General features: G+C 33.0%; 1 protein-coding gene across 1 annotated transcript; it reads right to left on the bottom strand.

Moving 5' to 3' along the window:
* Positions 1-6,442: 6,442 nt before the first annotated feature.
* On the bottom strand, positions 6,443-21,462 carry LOC139516458 (mitochondrial import receptor subunit TOM20 homolog). The gene is made up of 5 exons (XM_071306594.1): positions 19,166-21,462; positions 10,123-10,178; positions 9,161-9,242; positions 7,335-7,477; positions 6,443-6,585 (listed from the first exon to the last, which is right to left on the bottom strand). Exons 1-5 carry the CDS (start codon positions 19,287-19,289, stop codon positions 6,526-6,528), a joined length of 465 nt encoding a protein of 154 aa, XP_071162695.1. The 5' UTR covers positions 19,290-21,462; the 3' UTR covers positions 6,443-6,525.
* Between the last annotated feature and the right edge of the window lie 371 nt (positions 21,463-21,833).

The following is a 21,833-nucleotide window of genomic DNA, read 5'->3' as shown; positions in this document are numbered from 1 at the left end:
AGTGTTTGCAACTTGTAAATATTCACCCTGAAATACTGCAGTACATCTTGAAAATCAATCTGTTATTCATGTTATTAGTCAAAATCACCAGCAACATGAGAATTTAGTGTTATTACCCTTGCATTGACAGTCCTTCCATCCGTTCCATTTTGTTTCCGCACTCTAATTTAAGTTTGCCTTATGCAAATTTTATGAAACTTAAACAATGCTAAGAATCAATAATTGCAGATAGGGTTCAAAATCAAATTTGGGCACCGAGTCATTTACAGTTCTAGAGTTATGCCCCTTTTAACAATTTAAAGCATGAGCAGGGGCATTCAGGTCATCTGACAGACATATTAATTTTTATCAACTATAGTTCTACTGACACAACAAAATTCAAGGAGGCAATGTCCAAAGATGACAGAAAGCCTGTTAATTTTTTACTTCATTTGGGACCATAAAGTTTAACTAATGAAACACATGAGTGATTGATTGATTTGTTCATGTTGTTTACAGCCACTTTTATCTATCATTATTGGCTATAGCTATAATGGCAGCCATTTGAGGAAGCCAGACATAACCACAAACATTGGTGAAAGAAAACTGCCAATTTTAGATAATTAAGATTGGAGCTGAATTCACTTACCACATATACATGGTTCATATTCACAAAGTCAGGCTAGTGATGCAGTAGATTAACAAAGGCCTTTCAGCCATAATTCTAAATTATATTACCTTTGTTATTTGCAGAGAACCCCCACTGGTAAATGGAGAAAAAAATATTGTCACTTTAATTTGTCTTCTTATGATCGGTAGTTAAACCCTTGATAAACTGGAGGGCTCATTTGTCTGTATGGGGTTTCTGTGATATAAAAAGAAGATGTGGTATGATTGCCAATGAGACAACTATCCACAAAAGACCAAAATGACACAGACATTAACAACTATAGGTCACTGTACGGCCTTCAACAATGAGCAAAGCCCATACCCCAAAATCAGCTATAATAGGCCCCGATAAGACAATGTAAAACAATTCAAACGAGAAAACTAACGGCCTTATTTATGTAAAAAAATGAAAGAAAAACAAATATGTAACACATAAACAAACGACAACCACTGAATTACAGGCTCCTGACTTGGGACAGGCACATACATAAATAATGTGGCAGGGTTATCTGTGATGTACAAATATACAGATATTTCTAGTCGGAAATTGGGACTTTAAATCTGATGCCTTCAGAACAGTGAATGCCACATTCTGCATGTTCAGGAAGACTGCAATGAATACTCGATCGATACAAAATGTATGTCCTGTAATAGAGTCAAGCTAAATGAAAGGCAGGATTTTTTGTTTAAGATGACTCTTACATATGTTCCTTTATAATATACAGAGAGGGTTAATGACTTATTTCAAAGGTTGCCACTCAAGTAGACCGTAAGCTATTATACAAGAAAATGAGGCAAAGCCAAGGTCAGATAAACCCAACAAGAAATACATGTACACCTTTCAATCATGCAATACCCTAAATTTAGTTGACATATTGCTTATAGTTTCAAACTTAACATTGACCAACGAACCATGAAAACAGGTCAAGGTCAGAAAGACATATACACCTTACAATCATTCAATACAACAAATATATAACCTATTGCTAGAAAAAACAACCAAATCACAAAACACCTTGTAATAAACCCTGAAAATGAGGTCAATGACAAATAAAACTGAGACTGATATGTAATCATAAAATATTTCCATACACCAGATATAGTTGACCTATTGCATATAGTATTAGAAAAAAGACCAAAACTCAAAAACTTATCTTTGACCACTGAACCATGGAAATGAGGTAAAGGTCAGATAACACCTGCCAGTTGGAAATTTACACCTTACAATCATTCCATACACCAAATAGAAAAGACATATTGCGTAAAGTATTTGATATATGGACTTGACCAACAAAACTTAACCTTCTTCACTGATTAATGAAATAAGGTCGAGGTCAAATGGAAAAGGTCTGGCCTGAGGGCCTTGCAAGGTACGCACATACTAAATATAGGTATCCTATTACTCATACGGTAATAAGAAAGAAATAAACAATACAAACAAGTGAAACTGCGAGCTACTGCTCACTGATGATACCCCAGCCGCAAGTGGATAATATTAATAGTGTATAAATATGCAAGTGTGCGGTAAACAGGAAGTTGTCGAGTGATGAATCTGAAAACGCATCACACGGTATAGCTGACTTATATAAATCCTGAAACCAAATTTCAGAAATCCTTGTATTGTAGTTCCTGAGAAAAATGTGGCGAAAATTTTCAACTTGGCTATCATGTGTAAAATCATACAAGTGTTTGGTAAACAGGAAGTTGTCAAGTGATCAATCTGAAAACGCATCACACGGTATAGCTGACTTAGATAAACCCTGAAACCAAATTTCAGAAATCCTTGTATTATAGTTCCTAAGAAAAATGCGACGAAAAATATTCATGGGACGGACAGACTGACGGAAGGACAGACAGAGGTAAAATAGTATACCCCCCTTTTTTAAAGCGGGGGTATAAAAATCTTTAACTTTTTCCCCCGTGTTCACTGAACCATGAAAATGAGGTCAAGGAAAATGGACATATTGCTGCCACCAGATAACTACCCCTATTTAGCTTTTATTCAACAAAAGTTGCAGGCTCAACAAAAAATGATAAGATATCCATCAGTGGCGGATTCAAACTTTTTATAAGGAGGGGGGGGGGGGGGGGGGGGGGCTGACTGACCTAAAGAGGCTGCTCCAGCCATGCTTCAGTGATTCCCTATATAATCAACCAAATTTCCCCACGAAAGGCCTATTCTAGCAAAACCAATGGAATAGAAAGGTTTCTGTGCAGCTGTCATGGCTGAATAAATATGTTTTCTGCTCTTTGGTCAGGTTGTTGTCTATTTGACAAATTTCCCCTTTTCCATTCTTAATTTTAGTCATATGTGATTTTGGAAGTGTTGTCAATAAACTATTTATGTCATTAGACCTTGGCATGATTTATTAAACTGAGACCTTTCTACAATTGGTCACTTTATGTTGACCTCTAGATGTCATTTATTATTTGTCATTGAGTTACTGTCTCATCTATGTAAAACCTTAAATTCCTTTTTACTAAAATGTTTGGAATTTACCATGTTTTATCATGAAATTAAAAAATATAAGTTTTCCATTGAAGATGTGTGGTGTCTTCTGTCCCCCAAAATAAGAAAGCAGTAAAGCAATCTTATGAAAAACTCCCAAAAAGTAACTGAGAATCTAAACCTAAAATAGTACCTCCATGACCAATAGAAGAATCTGTGTGCAGATTTGATTAAATTCTGTCAAGCCACTTTCCAGGAAGTGCAGATTAATAAACAGAAATTGCTCAGGTATGAGAAACCCCCTCAAACAGTGTGATTAAAATTCAATAAAATGCTCCATAGGGCACAGCTTGACATGACCACAGAGGTCGAACTCTGAACAATTTGGGCCAGTATGGACACAACATTCAAGCTTGATACATCTCTGAATTTGGATTGTGATTAAATATTTGACACAGAATGAATGTGGTCTTATGAACTTAAAAAATTCAAATTTACCAATTATGGTCCAATATCCAAAATCTAAATGGATTGAATCAGCCTATAAAAGAATCCCAAGAATTCAATTTTTGATAAAATCAAACAAAGTTTAATTTTGGACCCTTTTGACCTCAATGTGGACCAATTTGAGAACAGGGCCCAAAATTAAAAATCTAAATACACGGTTAGATTCGGCATATCAAACAACCCAGAAATTCAAGAATAAAACCACATTGAAATTGGTCAAGAAATAAGCAATTTATAAAAAGTATTAGACCAGATGCTCTGCAGGGCGCAGCTTTATACGACCGCAGAGGTTGAACCCTGAACGGTTGGGGCAAGTATGGACACAACATTCAAGCTGGATACAGCTCTAAATTTGGATTGTGATTAAATAGTTGACACAGCATAGGATTCTGACACAGAATGAATGTGGTCTAATGAACTTAAAATTTTTTTTTTGCCTTTGAGCAATTCACTATGCTGTTGAATATTAACCCTCTCAAAAAAATGTTTGAAGAAATTTTCTTTTTATTTATGAAATCTGAAATTAGAAAAATTTAACCCCCCCCCTTTTTTTTCACATCCCCCTTTCCCTTTTTCCAAAACTGATCTCAATTCAAATTTCAACAATAACTACTCATTTAAATACATCATAAAATATTAAAATGTAACAAAAGGTGCTTGTTATCACTGAATGGTAAAGATTGTTTTAATTTATCAGTTGGTAGTAAAAGTGAATATATACATTGTATATTGTATAAAACAATGATTTAAGTTGACTCAACTACTATTCTGGACAAAGAAAGATAACTCAATTCAATTGAAATTTTCTTGCTATTGCACAATATTATGCAATTAGATATTTCTGGATATTGCGCAATACTGTGCAATTGAAAATATTTGCTATTGCACAATACTGTGCAATTGAAGATTTCTTGCTATTGCGCAATACTGAGCAATTGAAAATTTCTTGCTATTGCACAATACTGTGCAATTGAAGATTTCTTGCTATTGCTGAATACTGTGCAATTGAAAACTTCTTGCTATTGCACAATACTTAATATAATAATTTTGGATCCTGATTTAAACCAACTTAAAAACTGGGCCCATAAACAAAAATCTAAGTACATGTTTAGATTCAGCATATCAAAAAAGCCCAAGAATTCAATTTTTGTTAAAATCAAATTTAGTTTAATTTTGGACCCTTTGGACTTTAATGTAGACCAATTTGAAAACAGGACCAAAAATTAAGAATCTACATACACAGTTAGATTTAGCATATCAAAGAACCCGTTTATTCAATTTTTGATGAAAGCAAACAAAGTTTAATTTTGGACCCCGATTTCGACCAACTTGAAAACTGGGCCAATAATCAAAAATCTAAGTACATTTTTAGATTCAACATATTATAGAACCCCAAGGATTCAATTTTTGTTAAAATCAAACTAAGTTTAATTTTGGACCCTTTGGACCTTAATGTAGACCAATTTGAAAACGGGACCAAAAATTAAGAATCTACATACACAGTTAGATTTAGCATATCAAAGAACCCGTTTATTCAATTTTTGATGAAAGCAAACAAAGTTCAATTTTGGACCCTTTGGGCCCCTTATTCCTAAACTGTTGGGACCAAAACTTCCAAAATCAAACCCAACCTTCCTTTTATGGTCATAAACCTTGTGTTTAAATTTCATAGATTTCTATTTACTTATACTTAAGTTATGGTGCGAAAACCAAGAATAATGCTTATTTGGGCCCCTTTTTGGCCCCTAATTCCTAAACTGTTGGGACCTCAACTCCCAAAATCAAGCCCAACCTTCCTTTTGTTGTCATAAACCTTGTGTTTAAATTTCACTGATATCTATTTACTTATACTAAAGTTATTGTGCCAAAACCAAGAATAATGCTTATTTGGGCCCTTTTTTTGGCCCCTAATTCCTAAACTGTTGGAACCAAAACTCCCAAAATCAATCCCAACCTTCCTTTTGTGGTCATAAACCTTGTGTCAAAATTTCATAGATTTCTATTCACTTAAACTAAAGTTATAGTGCGAAAACCAAGAAAATGCTTATTTCGGCCCTTTTTGGCCCCTAATTCCTAAAATGTTGGGACCAAAACTCCCAAAATCAATCCCAACCTTCCTTTTGTGGTCATAAACCTTGTGTCAAAATTTCATCGATTTCTATTCACTTTTACTAAAGTTATTGTGCGAAAACTAAAAGTATTCGGACGACACAAGACGACGACGCAAGACGCCAACGTGATAGCAATATACGACGAAAAATTAAAATTTTTGCGGTCGTATAAAAAGTATTGTTTTTGGACCCCAATTCCTAACCAGTTAGGGCCAAAATCAATCCCAACCTTCCTTTTTCAGTATGGAACATTGTAGAACAATTTCAGAAAGATCCATACACTTACACACAAATTATTGTCTGAAAACTAGAAAAATACTTATTTTGACCCCTTTTGGGCCCCTTGATCTAAACTGTTAGGACCATAACCCCAAAAATCAATCCTAATTTTCCTTTTGTGGTTTCAAACCTTGCGTTTAAATTTCATAGAGATCCATTCACTTAAACTAAAGTTATTGCCCTGAAACTAAGTGTCTTCAGGTGACGCTGACGACGACAAGGACGTGATACCAATATATGAACGCAATTTTTGTTTGCGGTCTTATAAAAATAGCAGGCCTCCTTCATTCAGAAACAAGAATCTTAGCAAGATTGATTAAATTTTGTGAGTCATGAATGCACCTGAGAGTGATCCATGTGTGTGTTGTTTCACTTTGGCAGTCCAGCTACACAAAAATCAGTGTCTTCTTTTTCATTACAATAGATATGAATTAAAAACACCATACAATACATTCTATTTTGTATTTTATATAAAATATTCATGAGTTTTTGATCACACAAAGGAATACTATCACATCAATTGGTCCTGCCTTACTCCACATCATCTTCTTCTAAATTCTTTATTGTAGGTCCTTTACTAAGACTTAACCGCTGAAAAAAATTTAAAGACTTAAACATTGATCTACAAGGGAGCAGGAATTCTAATCTTAATGGTAATATTTTAAGTTATGACTGTGACATGTCATAGTGTTCATGGATTTTCTGTACAAGTACCATGAGAGGCATGATTTTTGGGAACCTTCAGTCCCTTACATCATGTATAATGAATCTATACAAGTAATCAATCAAAATCTGTTTCCTTTTATTTATCAACATCATTATATGGACATGGTTTACTCAAGTGAGATACTGTGTGCTTAGAAACAAATTTGTGTGTGTACTGTACTACAATGGTTTAGTGTCAGTAGCTTCTTTATTCCAAGATAACCTGTTATAATTTACAGTGGCTATCTCCTACTATAAACTATATGTAATTAATATTTTAAAAATATGTTGGTAGCAACAGAATTCCCAGAAAAACTTTACTACTCTTATGGTTTATTGTGGGTTATATATTTTTACAAGGTTCACTGTGGCCAGTGTGGGATTTCGTCAATATGTCTGAATATTCTGACCTGGTTTACTGTTGGTACCTACCTGCCCATTTGTATTTGCATAGTTAACTCACACTTTTGTCTGAAGATAAGGACCTTGTTTTACTGTCTGTTATTGATTTATGCATTGTAATCTCAAATTTTATATTTGAAGATACTGACCTAGTTTACTGTTGGTTATTCCTGTTTGCCTTATAAAACTTATACAACTAACTCATATTTTGGTCATAATATATCTATACTAACCTGGTTTACTGTTGGCAGTTTCTGGATGAGTAATTGGAACACTTGTGGTGGTAATGTTTGTTGTAAGACTTGTAGGAGATGTTGAGGTTGTCCACACACTGCTACAGCAACACTCAGATGTTCAACTCCCTCTTCAATTTCTCCTGTAAACAGTAAAACATAGTATGTGATTAAGTGTGTAAACATGAAAACAAGGAGATTTGATTTTGATTTTCTGTGTTTATACGCCATTTTCAACACCGCTTTTGGGCTATTTCATGGCCGCCAGTTTGACAACCTCTGTAGATTTACATACAAAGCTGCATTTAAATTGTTGTAACTTGAAGGAACATCTTTTAGGTATCTTGCTTTTATCTTAATATGTTTATTACATAAGTTGCTAAAAACAGACACAATTTTACTTTATACTAATTTCATTACTTATTAAATGGCCTTTTGCAAGGTACAAAATTCTGAAAACATCAAACAAAGTTTATGCTTTTTTCCATTGGCAGACGAAATTTTCTGCTCTTCATTTTATTCAATCCACTTTGCACAAGTTGCCTTCATGACCTAGTTAAATTACTGAAGATTCACAATTGATAAAAAGATGACTGCTTAAAGCCTCAGTCACACCTTACCAGATAGCACGAACGGACGCCTAACGGATGAAAATAAAAGTTGTCAATTAACAAAATTGTTATCCGCTTGGAGTCCGTTGATGTACTAACCGAATAAAACGGACGTGTAACAGAAGCATAACGGACACACACCAGATATACAACGTACAAGAAACGGACACGTACCGGACAGAACGGATGTCCAATGGACGAGTACCGCAAAAAACGGACACCTAACGGAAGCGTACCGAATAAAACGGATGAACAAGATATATGGAAAAATCAAAAAAGACAATAATAATACATTTAAATCGAATAAATATTCAAAATGTTTCTGTGTAACTGGTTTTGGTCTGTTCTTCAAAAATTCCGCCCAAAGGGCAGTGTCTGGCCTGAATAAGAACTGATTGACAGTGAAGACCTACCTATACTCTAAGATCGATTATGAATAATAAGAATTCATGAACCTTAAGAAATCTGACATACCAATAATTGGCATTTCTGACGCGAAATTATGGCATTTATCCGTTTCAGATCCATTCATCATCCGTTTTATCCGTTATACGTTCGGTAGAAGTCCGTTTTATCCGTTAAACATCCGGTAGAAGTCCGTTGGTGAATTCAAGACCTCCAAAGGATGTATAACGGACACGCAACGGATACAAAACAGAACGAAACGGACGAGTACCGTACAAAACGGACGCCTAACAGACGTTCAACAGACTTTTTATCTGTTGGACGTCCGTTCAAAGTTTTGAACATGCTCAAAATTTTCCACCGGACAGAACGGACGTCAATGGATAAAATGTATGCTTAACGGACATGCAACAGATATGGACGAACGTCTAACGGATAAGAACGGACATCTAACGAATTGAAAAAAAGTTCTCCATTCGAGCTATCCGGTAAGGTGTGACCGAGGCTTAACATTCTGTTTTAATCATTTCTAAATGCTGAGTTGCTCAAAAGTTTCCGACAGTCTATCGAAATACCTGTCAGGCTGTCAACTGTTCTAACAAGTCTCTCATTTACTCCTAAATGCCACTTGCTTCAGTTGCTTGGCAAAGAAGCAGTCAAAATATACATCCCAAAACTATGGTTTTATTAGACCATGGATGGAACCATGGACAAACAGTATCTAATTCCAGAAGGTCATGTATTCAATGTCACAAATAAAATGTGTTGTTAAAAAGGTTCAAAGATATAAATTATTATTAACAATAATACCTTGTGCTAACAGATCTTCTCCTATTTGTACTTCTTGTAAAAAGAATTTCTGCATAGCCTCTGGACTACTTAAATCAGGTAACTGAAAATATAATAAAACATATTACAAAGGAACAATGATACATGCCCAATAAAAAAAAACATACAAATTACATGCATTGTAAAGTTAGAAAACACATATAAATTATGAAGAAAATGGAGATGTGTAACACTCTTTTCGAGTACAAATAAATTTGATACTTTTCTGAAATGAAATATCAGGTGTATAGCAGGTCTCATCCAAATAAAACAAGAATCCACATATCATGCTAAGTATACCCGTAAATGTTATTCTTTCCGTAAGTAAAATAAATCTAGAAGCTAGGTTGTAGGAGATGAGTACTTACCAGGAATAAATCTCTGCAGTATTGATCAAATTTTGGCTTAGCACATAGACACGTGATTCTCAGACTCCACATGACTTCCTTTCATTTAATTAGTCAGAGGTGTACTGACATTTTAATTACAAATATCTTAGTTATTAGAAATTGGGCTTTGAACTAGTTCAGTGTAGGCATATTTTAATTGCATATAGATTGGGACTTTTTGTCATTTGTTTTTATGCTTAATTTATACCATTATAATTAGTCAAGCTCTTTACAAATGGTTTGCTCAGTTTGTATTCATGTTGTGGTATTACACAACTGTCCCAGGTTAGGGAAGGGTTGAGTGCTCATTGTTCAAGGACATACAGTTGCCTGTAACTAGTCTTTGTCCTTTCATTATTATTAATAGATAGTTGTCTCAATGACAAGAATACCACATTTCTTTATTTCTATTTAGTAATTTCAGAGAAGTTGGTATAAGTTGTAGATCAACATGACCATTACCTGATTGTTAAGACTATTGATCTTGAAATGTTTTCTAAATCTACAAAATGTACATTGTATGTAATACATGTACATGTACATCAATTAGCTCACCTGGACATTGGTTTTACCACCACCTTGCTTTTTATTCTGTGATGCTCGACTTCTTTCTGAAATTATATGTCAATGATTAACTAATGGTCTTGACAAGAAGCAAAATGGTTCATGATTTATCAAACAATGTAACAATATTTGAGATACGCCAGTTGATATGATATTCCTGAGCTTCTTTTCCTATCAAGATTTCCTTTTTAGTCTTGATAACAGACCAGGCCATTCATTAGGAGGCGGTATCCTGTACTTTTACCCTACTATGCTATTGACAAGTACCGCCTAAATGTAGGAGTTTTTATATAAGACTAGAACACACCCGCGAAATCGCGGGCATTCAGAGTGTAGTTTAAAGTATGTAAAGTGTTGTTGGAAGCATTTTGTAAAATACTGAATGACTGGAGAATTTCAGCAAAAGTAATAATTAAGTCATAGTTTAAACATATTTTATTGTTCAAAATGACAAAAGGATCAGACACAAGTTTTACAACTTAGAAACGTCTTCTCCAAAACAAATACAAAATATACACATTAATTAATGAACATATGAAATATTTCTAACTAACAAATAATTTAAGAATAAAGACATGAAAACAAAAGGAAACTTTTTGAAGCGAATCAATGGATTTTAATCGAGTGCATCCTTTTACAGTATAAATACCACACAAACACACCGAATAGTTAGTGGAATTACCTATGCGCAAATTTTGTTCTTGTGGACATAACTTAAATAAGTGTGTGTGTTTTCTCATAATAAAGTGTGGGATCTTAATATATTATCCAAGTTTCGAAAAGGATGTCAGCTGCATAATGGTAAGTATAGATTTGAAACTTATTCTTACATTCTTTCGTTAAAATCCATTGAATCGTTATTGATAACAAAACTTAACAGTAAATAGTCATCAAGATCATTCGATTATTGTCATTACATGTATATAGAAATATCTTTAATCACATGTGTTAACAGAATTAAGGTTGTTAATGCAGAGAAAAACGTTTGGTATTCTTTATATATCTTTGAACAGATAAACAAATAATATCATTTTCTTCAGTACGTAAAGCATCATCGCCAAATAATAATAAATCGATAGTAATATTAACACTAAAGACATTAATTTCATTAAACATCAGATTTCTCTGAGCTGAAAAATGAATACAATATAATAGATAGTGTTCAACATTTTCATTAATAAAACCACATGAACAATTTGCATTTTGTATCAAATTTGCTTTGAACAAGTCAGCACGCAGTGCGCTACATCTGTTACGCAGCCTTGTGTGTAAAACAGAATACAAACGATCTCCTAAAGAACCAAATCTCGGACGTTTATTATTTCTATAGTATAGTTTGTGCAAGGTTAATTTAAAAAAGGAAAATGTAGGAATATGTCTTATACTTAAGTCTAAAGAGTTCCACAGTGCAATAGATGACGGAAAATAAGACTGTTGATAAGCTGATAAACGATTTACGGGAATAGTAATATTTTGACTGTTACGCAAATTATAATTACAAATATCTGATACAAAATCCGGAACCAAATCGTGTAAATAATCTGGCGCTTGGTTATTTATAATCTTATAAAACATAGATAATTTTTTAACCTCCCGTCTGACGCTTAATTTTTCCCAACCCGTCTCTAAATAGATACTGTTCCGGCTAGCGTAACTTGTTAATCCCGTTACTATTCGAGCAGCCTCGAGTTGGATATTTTCCAACCGATCAGAATTTTTTTGTCCACAGTTATCCCATACTTCTGACGAATACTCCAAAATTGGCCGAATAAAAGTCATATAAATTTTTTCCAAATATTCCCTCTTAAGTCTAAATTTTAATTTTCGTAAAACATTAAGCTGCTTGGAAGTTTTTTCTATCAGCTTATCAACATGCTTACTCCATTTACAATCACTACTAAATATGACACCAAGATGTTTATGCGTATGAACTGGCTCTAATGTAGTGCCATCAAAATCAAAAGAAAAATTACTTTGTATAGATTTCATACTGAATATCACAATATCAGTTTTATTTGGGTTAAACTTCACTAGCCATCTGTTTGACCACGCATTTAAGTAAACAAGATCTGTACTGATTAAATTTTTTAAAATGGATTCATTAGGAGCAGTATGACCTATTGAAGTGTCATCTGCAAAAAGCCTCCCAAATCCAGAAAAACCATCAGCTATATCATTAATATATATCAAAAATAATAACGGTCCTAATACCGAACCCTGAGGCACACCGGCGTTTAATTTTCCAAATTTTGAAAGTGAATCTTTTAAGACAACTTTCTGAGATCGGCTACTTAGGTAGCTTTTTATCCAACACAGCAAGTCTCCTTTTATACCATATTTTTCAAGTTTGTATAGTAAAGCCTTAATCCAAACCGTATCAAAAGCTTTACTTATATCAGCAAATGTAATGCTAGTAACTAGCTTATCATTTAGCGCCAATAAAATTTTGTTGTAAAGTTCAATTAATTGGTGCGTAGTGGAATATCCTGGAATAAATCCAGATTGATACTTATACAACAGTTTATTTTTATGTAAATGGTTAAAAATATTTTTGAAAACAATTTTTTCTAATAATTTACTCACACATGACAATAAGGAGACAGGCCTGTAGTTAGAAGGTAGTGATTTGTCACCACTTTTGAATAATGGAATAACATATGCAATTTTCCATTGATCGGGAAATACTCTCTCATGAAGTGATTTATTAAAAAGTAAACATAATGGTTTTGAAATTTCATTTCTAACAGCAAGTAACATTCTGTTGCTAACAATATCTGGTCCTACCGCTTTATTTGGATCAAGCGTAGAAATAATATCAAGTACATCTTGTTCACTAACAATTATCTGCGAAAGAAACTCATGACAGCGATCATCAAATTCCGGTAAATCTTTATGAGCATCATCTATATTAGAAATAGAACAAAAATATTTATTTAAAATCTCAGACTTTTCTGTTCCTTCATACGCAAGGTTAAAGTTATGATCCGGGTTTCTTAGCGGAGGAATATCATGAGTTGGTCTGTCGCTTTTAATTAACATATTGATGGTCTTCCAATACTGTTTACAGTTTGTAACTTTAAGTTCATCCAAATTCTCGTTTATAGTCACGTAAAAATGCTTTTTAGCTTGCTTTTTTAAATTATTAACTTTGTTCCTTTGTTGCTTATATTTATGTTCAGCAGATGTACTATGTGAACGCATAAAAAGTTTTCGAAATCTGTCCCGTTTTCTCGTTTCCCGTCTCAAATTTGAATCAAACCAAACTTTATCATCACATCTTATAGTTACGTCCCTTGTAGGGATACACGCAGATGCTATATTAATAAAAGTGTTAGTGAAATTCGTAGCAGCAACATGAACATCACTTGCATCAGAAATCAAATTTTCCCAATTAGTGTTAAGTACTTTTTGTTTCATCAAGTCATAATCCCCTCTTTTATAATCCCATATAGATCTAATATATGTTCGACTTTTACTAAAACCACAATCAATTGTGACATATGTTCCATCATGGTCACTTATACCTCTATCAATAGGTATAGTGTCTTTATCTAAAACTGGTATAGAGTCTGTAACTAAAATAGGGTCAAGTAGTGACGAGCTACTTGTTCGTGTGTCAAAGTGCGTGGCTTTGTCAATTATGTTAATCAGGCCATTAATAAAAATAATATCTCTAATATTTGACGGTAGATCCGACATAAAATTTTTATTCAGATCACCTAAGCAAATTATACAATTATTTTCATCAAGGGCGTTTTTCAACATTTGATCAAAGTATTGCCAGAAATAAACTGTAGATTGCCTTTCCGACCTATAATTTATATTAATCAAAATAGATCGTAGTTTGGTCTTTAACTCAAACCACATACTCTCAATTTCATCATGCTCTAAATCTTGTCGACGGATTATGTGAACGTAATTTTTAAAATACATGATAATACCACCACCATGTGAATTTCTGTCTTTTCTAACTGGTGTCTCAAACCCCATAATAGATATATCGTTATCAGTAATATTAGAGTCTAAATGTGTTTCTGTGAAAAATACTACATCATAATCCTCAATAATATCGGCAATATAGTTCAGTTTATTTCTAAGGCTTCTAATGTTGCAATGGAAAATTGACAATGTTTTCTCGGAATACTCGTGTGTGCGTTCAGGACCCGGGTTCGGTTCAATGTCACCACATATTAATAATAAACATAAAAGCACTATATAAAAAGCAATCAAATTACTACAAGTTCTATATAAATTGCGTATACTAAGTTTAAATCTTGAAATCATCTTTATTAATTCTGCCAGCATATCATTTAAGGAAAAACAATACCGGTAAACTGTTTTTCTCAAACAACCCAAACTAGTCTTGTGATAAAACAGTCCTATTGTTATCCTGTACGATACAATATCATTACCCATTATCAAATACAATACAATAGAAAAGGATAACAATATAGGACTGCATAGTAAAACATGATACATAGCATGGACAATTATAATTCGAATGACCCTTCATGAATTTCAGAAAAATAAAAAGTAAAGAAAATAAGAAAAATATGTACATGTACAAAAAGCAATATTTCAACATCGTCAATATACGATGTTGGTATTGCAAATATCAGAGAGCTGAATTTTTAACAAAGATTTTGTGTTAATGATACTGTAATAACGAACTTTGATGAAATAATCCAAATTAAGTGACCATTTTAATGCGCCTCTCTGAATTATATCGAAAGTTGAAATGAACTGATTTGCATATTGTTGTCAAATAAGATAAGGTATACTATAAATTTAGCTTGGACATAATAACCGTAACGATTGTCACGTGATACAAATTTTTTTTTAAAACACACTTCGTTGATTATCACTCATGTGATATAGAGTAGAATTTAAACTTATTGACATTGCCAAAGATGTATTATTTTAGTGTATGTAAACACTACCACGTGTTTCTAAACACGTGTATTATACAACAGTTATTGTTAAAAATTAAGTAAATACGGATAGTGCTTACTAATTTAGACACTTTCTTGAAATAGTATATTGACATATTACATATTGTACATAGTATTAAACTAGATCATACAGTTCCGAGTAAATTTGTGAATTTGTAAACTTTATTCAGACAAAACAAATAAGAATATGATGGTAACGGAATGTCAATCCTCATTCAGGTCATCACCTTCAAGGACTTCCCCACCAAGTCTGTAAATGTCTTGCCTTGAACTAATCTTTTTAGGACGAGCATGTTCTGTTGTTTTTACTAGTATGGACCCGTCATGTGTCCAAAAGGAGTGTATGGTATCTTTTTCACGCAAAGTGTTTAATCTATGTAGCAGATCATACCTGTGTTTGGTGAGATTTTCTGCAATGAAAATTTTGCTTTTGTTTCCTTTTAAATAACGCTTGCTGTTGAAGACTAATTGTCTCTGACGGTATGACAGGAAGCGTACAATGATTGCAATTTTGCCATCTTTAATTTCACCAATTGGATGGGACCGGCCAATGTCTCTTGTGTTCAAATTCAATTTGAGATTTTTATTACAAATATCAAGTACAAGTGCATCAGTGTTAATAGGTTTAATTATGTCACCATTATCGTCAGTTGGAGCTGGAACATTATGAAATCGCAAGCTTGTTCTTCGCGAATATTGTTCCTGTTCCTCAATTCTGGCCTCGACCTTGTCTAATTTGTTTTTTAACATTTTCATTTCCTCTTTATATTTATTAAGTTCTACGTCTTTTAGAATAAGAGCATCTTTGTTGTGTTTAATACTTAGCAAGTGAGGCTGCATGCATTCATCAACTATCTGGACAATTTTGGGTTTGACCATTTCAATGACCTTTTCTGTGATAAGAGGGATGATGGAATCCATAAACTCTTGATTTTTTAGAGTAGCACATACAACATCTGATAATTTAAAAACCGTTTCTTTTTCAACAGATGATATGATATTCTCAGTACTATCAGAATTGGGCAAGCTAGAGTCACTGAGTGAAGTATCAAGGTTGACAAGTCTGGCAAGTTTGTCTACTTGTTGCATTGACGGGGATGTATTATCAGGACTACTAGATGGTTGGTCTCTTTTGCCACTATGCTTTGGTGTATTTTTAAAGTAACTGACAATGTTAGATTGTTGTTGTTTTTCTTTAATTACCTGGTCAGCCATCTTGTGTGTTGTGAACTCCAATATATAACAGATATAAATGAAAAATCTAGCAAAAGTCACTCTTTGGTCATAAATGAATCTGTTCGAACGAATATAATATACTTTTCACATAATGTCTAATAAATTTTCAAAATATATCATAACATATTACACTGGAGGATATAAATTTCTCTCTTTTTAGTCTCCTCAAATTTTCACACCTTCATACTCAAGGGCAGATAATTTCGAAGTCATAGGTTATTGGGGACAGGATTTTTTTTTATCCCTCCACCTTTATTTCCAAAGTTCCCAATTTTTGGTTTTCTATCCATTTCAATATGAACATACATTTAGTATGTTATGAACATTTAAGTAAGGAGCCTGTAATTCAGTGTGTCATTTCGGGGCCTTTTAAAGCTGAGTATGCGGTATGGGCTTTGCTCGTTCATTTTGGTCTCTTGTGGAGAGTTGTCTCAACATGGCAATCATACCACATCTTCTTTTTTTTTTTGTAATCAATGAATTTTGTAAATTTCAGAAAAGGTATCAAAAGTTCACATGAATAATTTTAGCGCTTATCTGTATATTATGAACATTCATTAATATATAAATAAAGTGTATTTACTTTCAATTCTAAGTTTACTAATCGATCCATGGTGGTCATTGATAAAGTATACAGACCCTCTCTATTTAATAAACTCTGTGACCGCCGTGGATAGTAAACTTGAAAATGATAGCAGATAAAATTCTGAAAATACACTTAACTCGTAGTATATGTATGTTCAAAGTATACAGAAAAACGCAAACCGGAAGTCTAATCTGACTTTAAGTTATGTCCAATAACGGGACAATATCCGGATGCCTTTTTCTCGTTTTTCTCCTAAAAAAACTCAATCTGAATAATCATATGAATGGATGACAAATGCGACTATGCACTGTACCTATAGGACACAGAGGCGTGTTGATTAATTTATTGTGGAAAGAAGAGAAGCGACACCCAAAATGAGGTCTTCTCGTTTAATAGTATAGATATTCATGGAATAAATTGAAAAATACCACCTAGAATCTTGGAAAATACCAGTCAACATGAAAGATAATGAAACCCCTGACAGACTGCTGCTGCAGTACAACAATGCATATCAAACTTTCAGGTACTTTTGTGCTTTTTCTTGCATTTTGACAATTAATTTTTATTGGTTGAAGAAGCCTGAGTGCCAAGAGAGAACAAGCAACACCATCCTAAGACAGCAAAACTAACAATCCTAGTCCATTAACATGTATAAAGATCACTACCATGTAGCGCAGGATCTGCTTACCAATCCAGATTAACTGATATCACCCCATGTTTATGAACTCATGTTTTTAAAGTTTTTTATGTACTAAGTGCTTTGTCAGATTATGTTTGTAGACTTAAATTAAGTCATGATTTTGACTGTCACTTTATTTATGGGCATGTAACTTCTTTGTATAATCTGTCTGGGTTCCAGTGGTCTTCCAGGGGTTGGAACCCACCTTTTTTTTGACGATCAATGCATTTGAACTTTTGATAGCCTAGGGGACAAGATATGGCATTTTTTGACTAGATCTATTCATCTTATGAATAATTGTTGGACTTTTCATTGATATGTTCTACAAGAAAAAAAATCTTTTAAACAAAAAGAACTACTTATTGCCAATTCAGGTCACAAATTGTGTTGAATGCCAGAATGGGCAGTTACACTGTATGTCATTGTATTTCTGTCAAGTTACTCAAGTTCAACATGAAAAAAAAGTATGCATAACTTTTAAATAAGACACACGTCATCTTTCTTAACACATGAATCATGTATGTTAAAAATTAATAAATACATCCTATTTTCTTACGTAATTACCACATTGTCATGAATTCTAGTCAAATCGGCACCTGGTTAAATCGGCACCCGGTCAAATTGGCACTCAGTATAGTCAAATCGGCACCTAGTCAAATTGGCACCTGGTTAAATCGGCACTTTATATAGTCAATTCGGCACCCATGTTAGATTTGTTTTATATACATATTTTAACAGCCTCGCATTTCCCAGTTTCTAAGCCTCATCCTCATATCGTTGATATGTCAAGTCAAGGCACTATTATTGTCTATATATACAATGATCAAGGATTTGTATAGTTCTCACTATACAAATCCTTGCAATGATATATGAGGTACGGTACTGGATATTTTTTATGCACTTTTTAACAGTTGAACATTTTGCAGGATTGTTGGTTTAATGCTGTTTAACATGTTTAAACTCGCCTGAAAAAACACCTTGAATTGCTAATTATTTTGCATGAAAGTTTGAATTATTGAAAGGGACTCATAGTTTTCCATTCTATTGACTATTGCTTCTATTTGTCTCATTGTTAAACATTAGGTTGTGTAAGGGCTTCTTTGTTTCTTATAAAGTTTTTGAAAAATAAAACATTAATAAATACCTTTAACATTCTACTGTTGAGTTAGAAGCACAACCATATTAACCATGTACTTGATTTAAGTTATTAAAATTAATTGAAAAGAAAACTTTCCAAAACATCGGTCATAGAATGTTGTGAAAACATTAAATAATTAACCTATGTTTTCTAACTGCTTGATGCTTTTTAATGATGTAATGCATGATAAAAAAATCCTAACCCCAAAATAGATCATGAATTTATACATTTTAAAATTATTTATACATATATAATATCAAATATTTTTGGATGCCGATTTGACTATACTGAGTGCCGATTTGACCAGGTGCCGATTTAACCAGGTGCCGATTTGACTTTTTCTATGGGTGCCGATTTGACCAGGTGCCGATTTGACTTGTACCCATTGTCATTGACAGTTGTAAGTTGTAACTGAGATAAAATATTTGTACTCTCAAACTTACTTTCTTTCAGTTTTCTTTTGAAATCGGGATCACTTCTCCTCTTTCTATCAAAATAGATGCAATATCCTAAGAAACATAAGCTTCCAGCAGCAGCAGCTATGCCTATTGATGATCTTGACAGCATTTTTTCCAACACACGAGTTTGCTGCCTAACACTGTCATAAAGGGAGATAACAATAATCAACGTCTATTGTTTGCTTGGATAATAATCTGAATGTACATGTGTTAAAACGTTCTAAAGACTTTTGTTTAAACTGTAATACTGGACTTACTCCAGTAAAGGAGTACATCAAATGAATCCTCTACCACAAAAGACGAAAAGTCTACATATTTAAATTGTACCTATTAATCATTAGCCATAAAAAAAAAAAAAAAAAAAAGAGCAAAGCTTTAAGATGCCCAATACTAATTTTATGGACCACATTGAATGCTGCATTTCCAGGGAAATGGACTTCTACTAATAAAAAGATTAAACCTTATTTAAGATAAATCAAATACATGTCCGAGAACATTCCAGGGTTCTTTTAAACTTTTAAAGCTGGAACTTGCAATTCTCTTCAACGCTTGTGTATAATAACCTTAAAAAGACATTTCTGTTAGACACTTATTACTTGTGATGTTTTGTTTAATTCTTGAAAATTAAAGTTATTTCTAACCAAATTTACTATAATAACTGCTCTGTTAATAGTCTCAGGTTTTATACATACCTTTTAGACATCTTTATTTTATCATCTTTTTACGACAATTTTTAAAAATATACCAAGATTTTTTTCAGTTTATATGTGTATTATGTGCACATACATGAGAACCATAGGGAACTATATTTCTGTGTGAATACATTTAGTAACAGTAGCTAACCTGTCCTGTTATTAGGGAGGCAAGTGGCATAGTAAAGATTTAGAACAAGTTCTAATCTTTCCAAAAATGTATGAACCAAACTAAAAAATATTTAATCTTAAAAGCTGTGTTTTTTTTGTTTTTTTTTTAAATGTATTTTACTACTAAATCAAACGAAGCTGTGGTCAGGTTGAGTTTTTTTCTTTTTCAAAGGAGTTTCACCTTTGTTTGCTTCCATGTTTGATAAGCTGCATACCTCTTCTTGAATTAACATTTTTTTCTGCATGATAAATTAATTTAAAATAAATGCTGTGGTCACACACCTGTTTGAAATGTAATATTGTGTACTCCTTATTTGATATAATGGGATTTCAATCAATTTGTTCACAGATTTGTAATTGAAATCAGGATTCATACCTTCAAAGTCATCAAAAATCAGATACTCAGAATGCTGTCTTGTTTAAGAAGCAGGGTTTCAAGATGTATTAAGTTTGCATTAAGTTTGCCATGCAGATTCAGGGATGAAAATATTTCAGACAATTGCAATGATGAAATAATTCTGTAAACCAAATATAGATGTCTTATCACTCATACCTAAAAAATCAGGTGGACAATAAACCATATTTTTCTCACCTCATAATTGCAAAATATAAATATCCTTCCGAGAGGATTACTTGATTTGTAGTCCTTGACCTCATTTCATGGATAACAGAAACATGGTTTTCATTGTTCGGTCCGTTTCTCAATTATAAGTTGGTGAACCACGAAAATGGGGGACATTTGCAAGAAGGAAACTTTAAAACATAGGATATTCAAGATAGCAACTTAGCAAGTATCCAACTTCTTATACCTCTGAAGAACAAAGCATTATACTCTACACTATTTTGCTGCAAAATAAGAATCTCTTTATTGGTACTAGGGGGTATATAAATCATGTGAATTTATAAGAAATATTTTTATAAATTGATAGGTTGTTGTAATTCAACTTCTTTTGAAATAGACTTACTGTAATGCATATATTCAGGGTGAAATTTTTGATGGGACAGTCTTTAAAGTGCATTGGTTAAAATAGCAGATCCCATTTTTACGGAAAGGCACATTTTTCCAGACCGCCTTAAAATTATTTTTTCATGAATTTGGTACAAAGATACTAAAGGGAATGTGCATTCAAACTCTGCAGTTGAAAACTTGTGTATTTTCCTAAAAAGTCAGGTTTTCTTATGAAATTTATTGTTTTTTGCATCAGTATTCTCCCTTGGCATTATTGGTTTCTGTTTCATTGACATATGCCCCAATTTCCTTTTATCTTTGTTTGCATGAACTGTAGCATAGCACCAGCAAGTTTAACCTCTACTGATCTGCTAAGCAAGATTTTGTCACTCATAATATAAGTAATAAGAACAATAAAACTCTCAATTTGTTGCCATAATGTATCTGCAAGTTTCAGTTACTTGCGATCTGTGTCCATGCTTTGCTTACAAAGATTTTAAGTTACTCATTCTACTTTCTGTTTTAACAATCTTTCAGGATCCTCAGGTTTTGTCCTTATTGTACACACCTTCTAAATTTTGAGACAGACATTTATAGGGTGATATAAATTTATCAGAACAAAAAGTAGGATGAAGTGTTGTCAGATCATTGTAAGCAATGCATTTACACAGGATCTATATTCTAATTTGATCTGATTTTCAATTATTCTTTATAATTTATATTAGAAAACTGAATCAATTCTTAATTTTCTAATAAAACGTCAATCTTACATGGAAGCAAACCCTGAATTATTCAAATATAAGCTGTGCCAACGGTATATTGAAAAAAGCTAAGGATTTTG

This window comes from Mytilus edulis, chromosome 3, assembly GCF_963676685.1.
Source record: "Mytilus edulis chromosome 3, xbMytEdul2.2, whole genome shotgun sequence".
Lineage (NCBI taxonomy): Eukaryota > Metazoa > Mollusca > Bivalvia > Mytilida > Mytilidae > Mytilus > Mytilus edulis.
This window is presented reverse-complemented; position numbering and strand designations above follow the sequence as displayed.

Bases quoted from the DNA above. Each gene is read 5' to 3' on its own strand.
- LOC139516458 (XM_071306594.1), bottom strand. From the start codon at position 19,289: ATGCTGTCAAGATCATCAATAGGCATAGCTGCTGCTGCTGGAAGCTTA. The intron at 10,179-19,165 runs GTAAGTTTGAGA...ATATAATTTCAG, and splicing joins CAAAAGAAAACTGAAAGAAA to AAAGAAGTCGAGCATCACAG. The intron at 9,243-10,122 runs GTGAGCTAATTG...TTATATTTTCAG, and splicing joins GTGGTAAAACCAATGTCCAG to TTACCTGATTTAAGTAGTCC.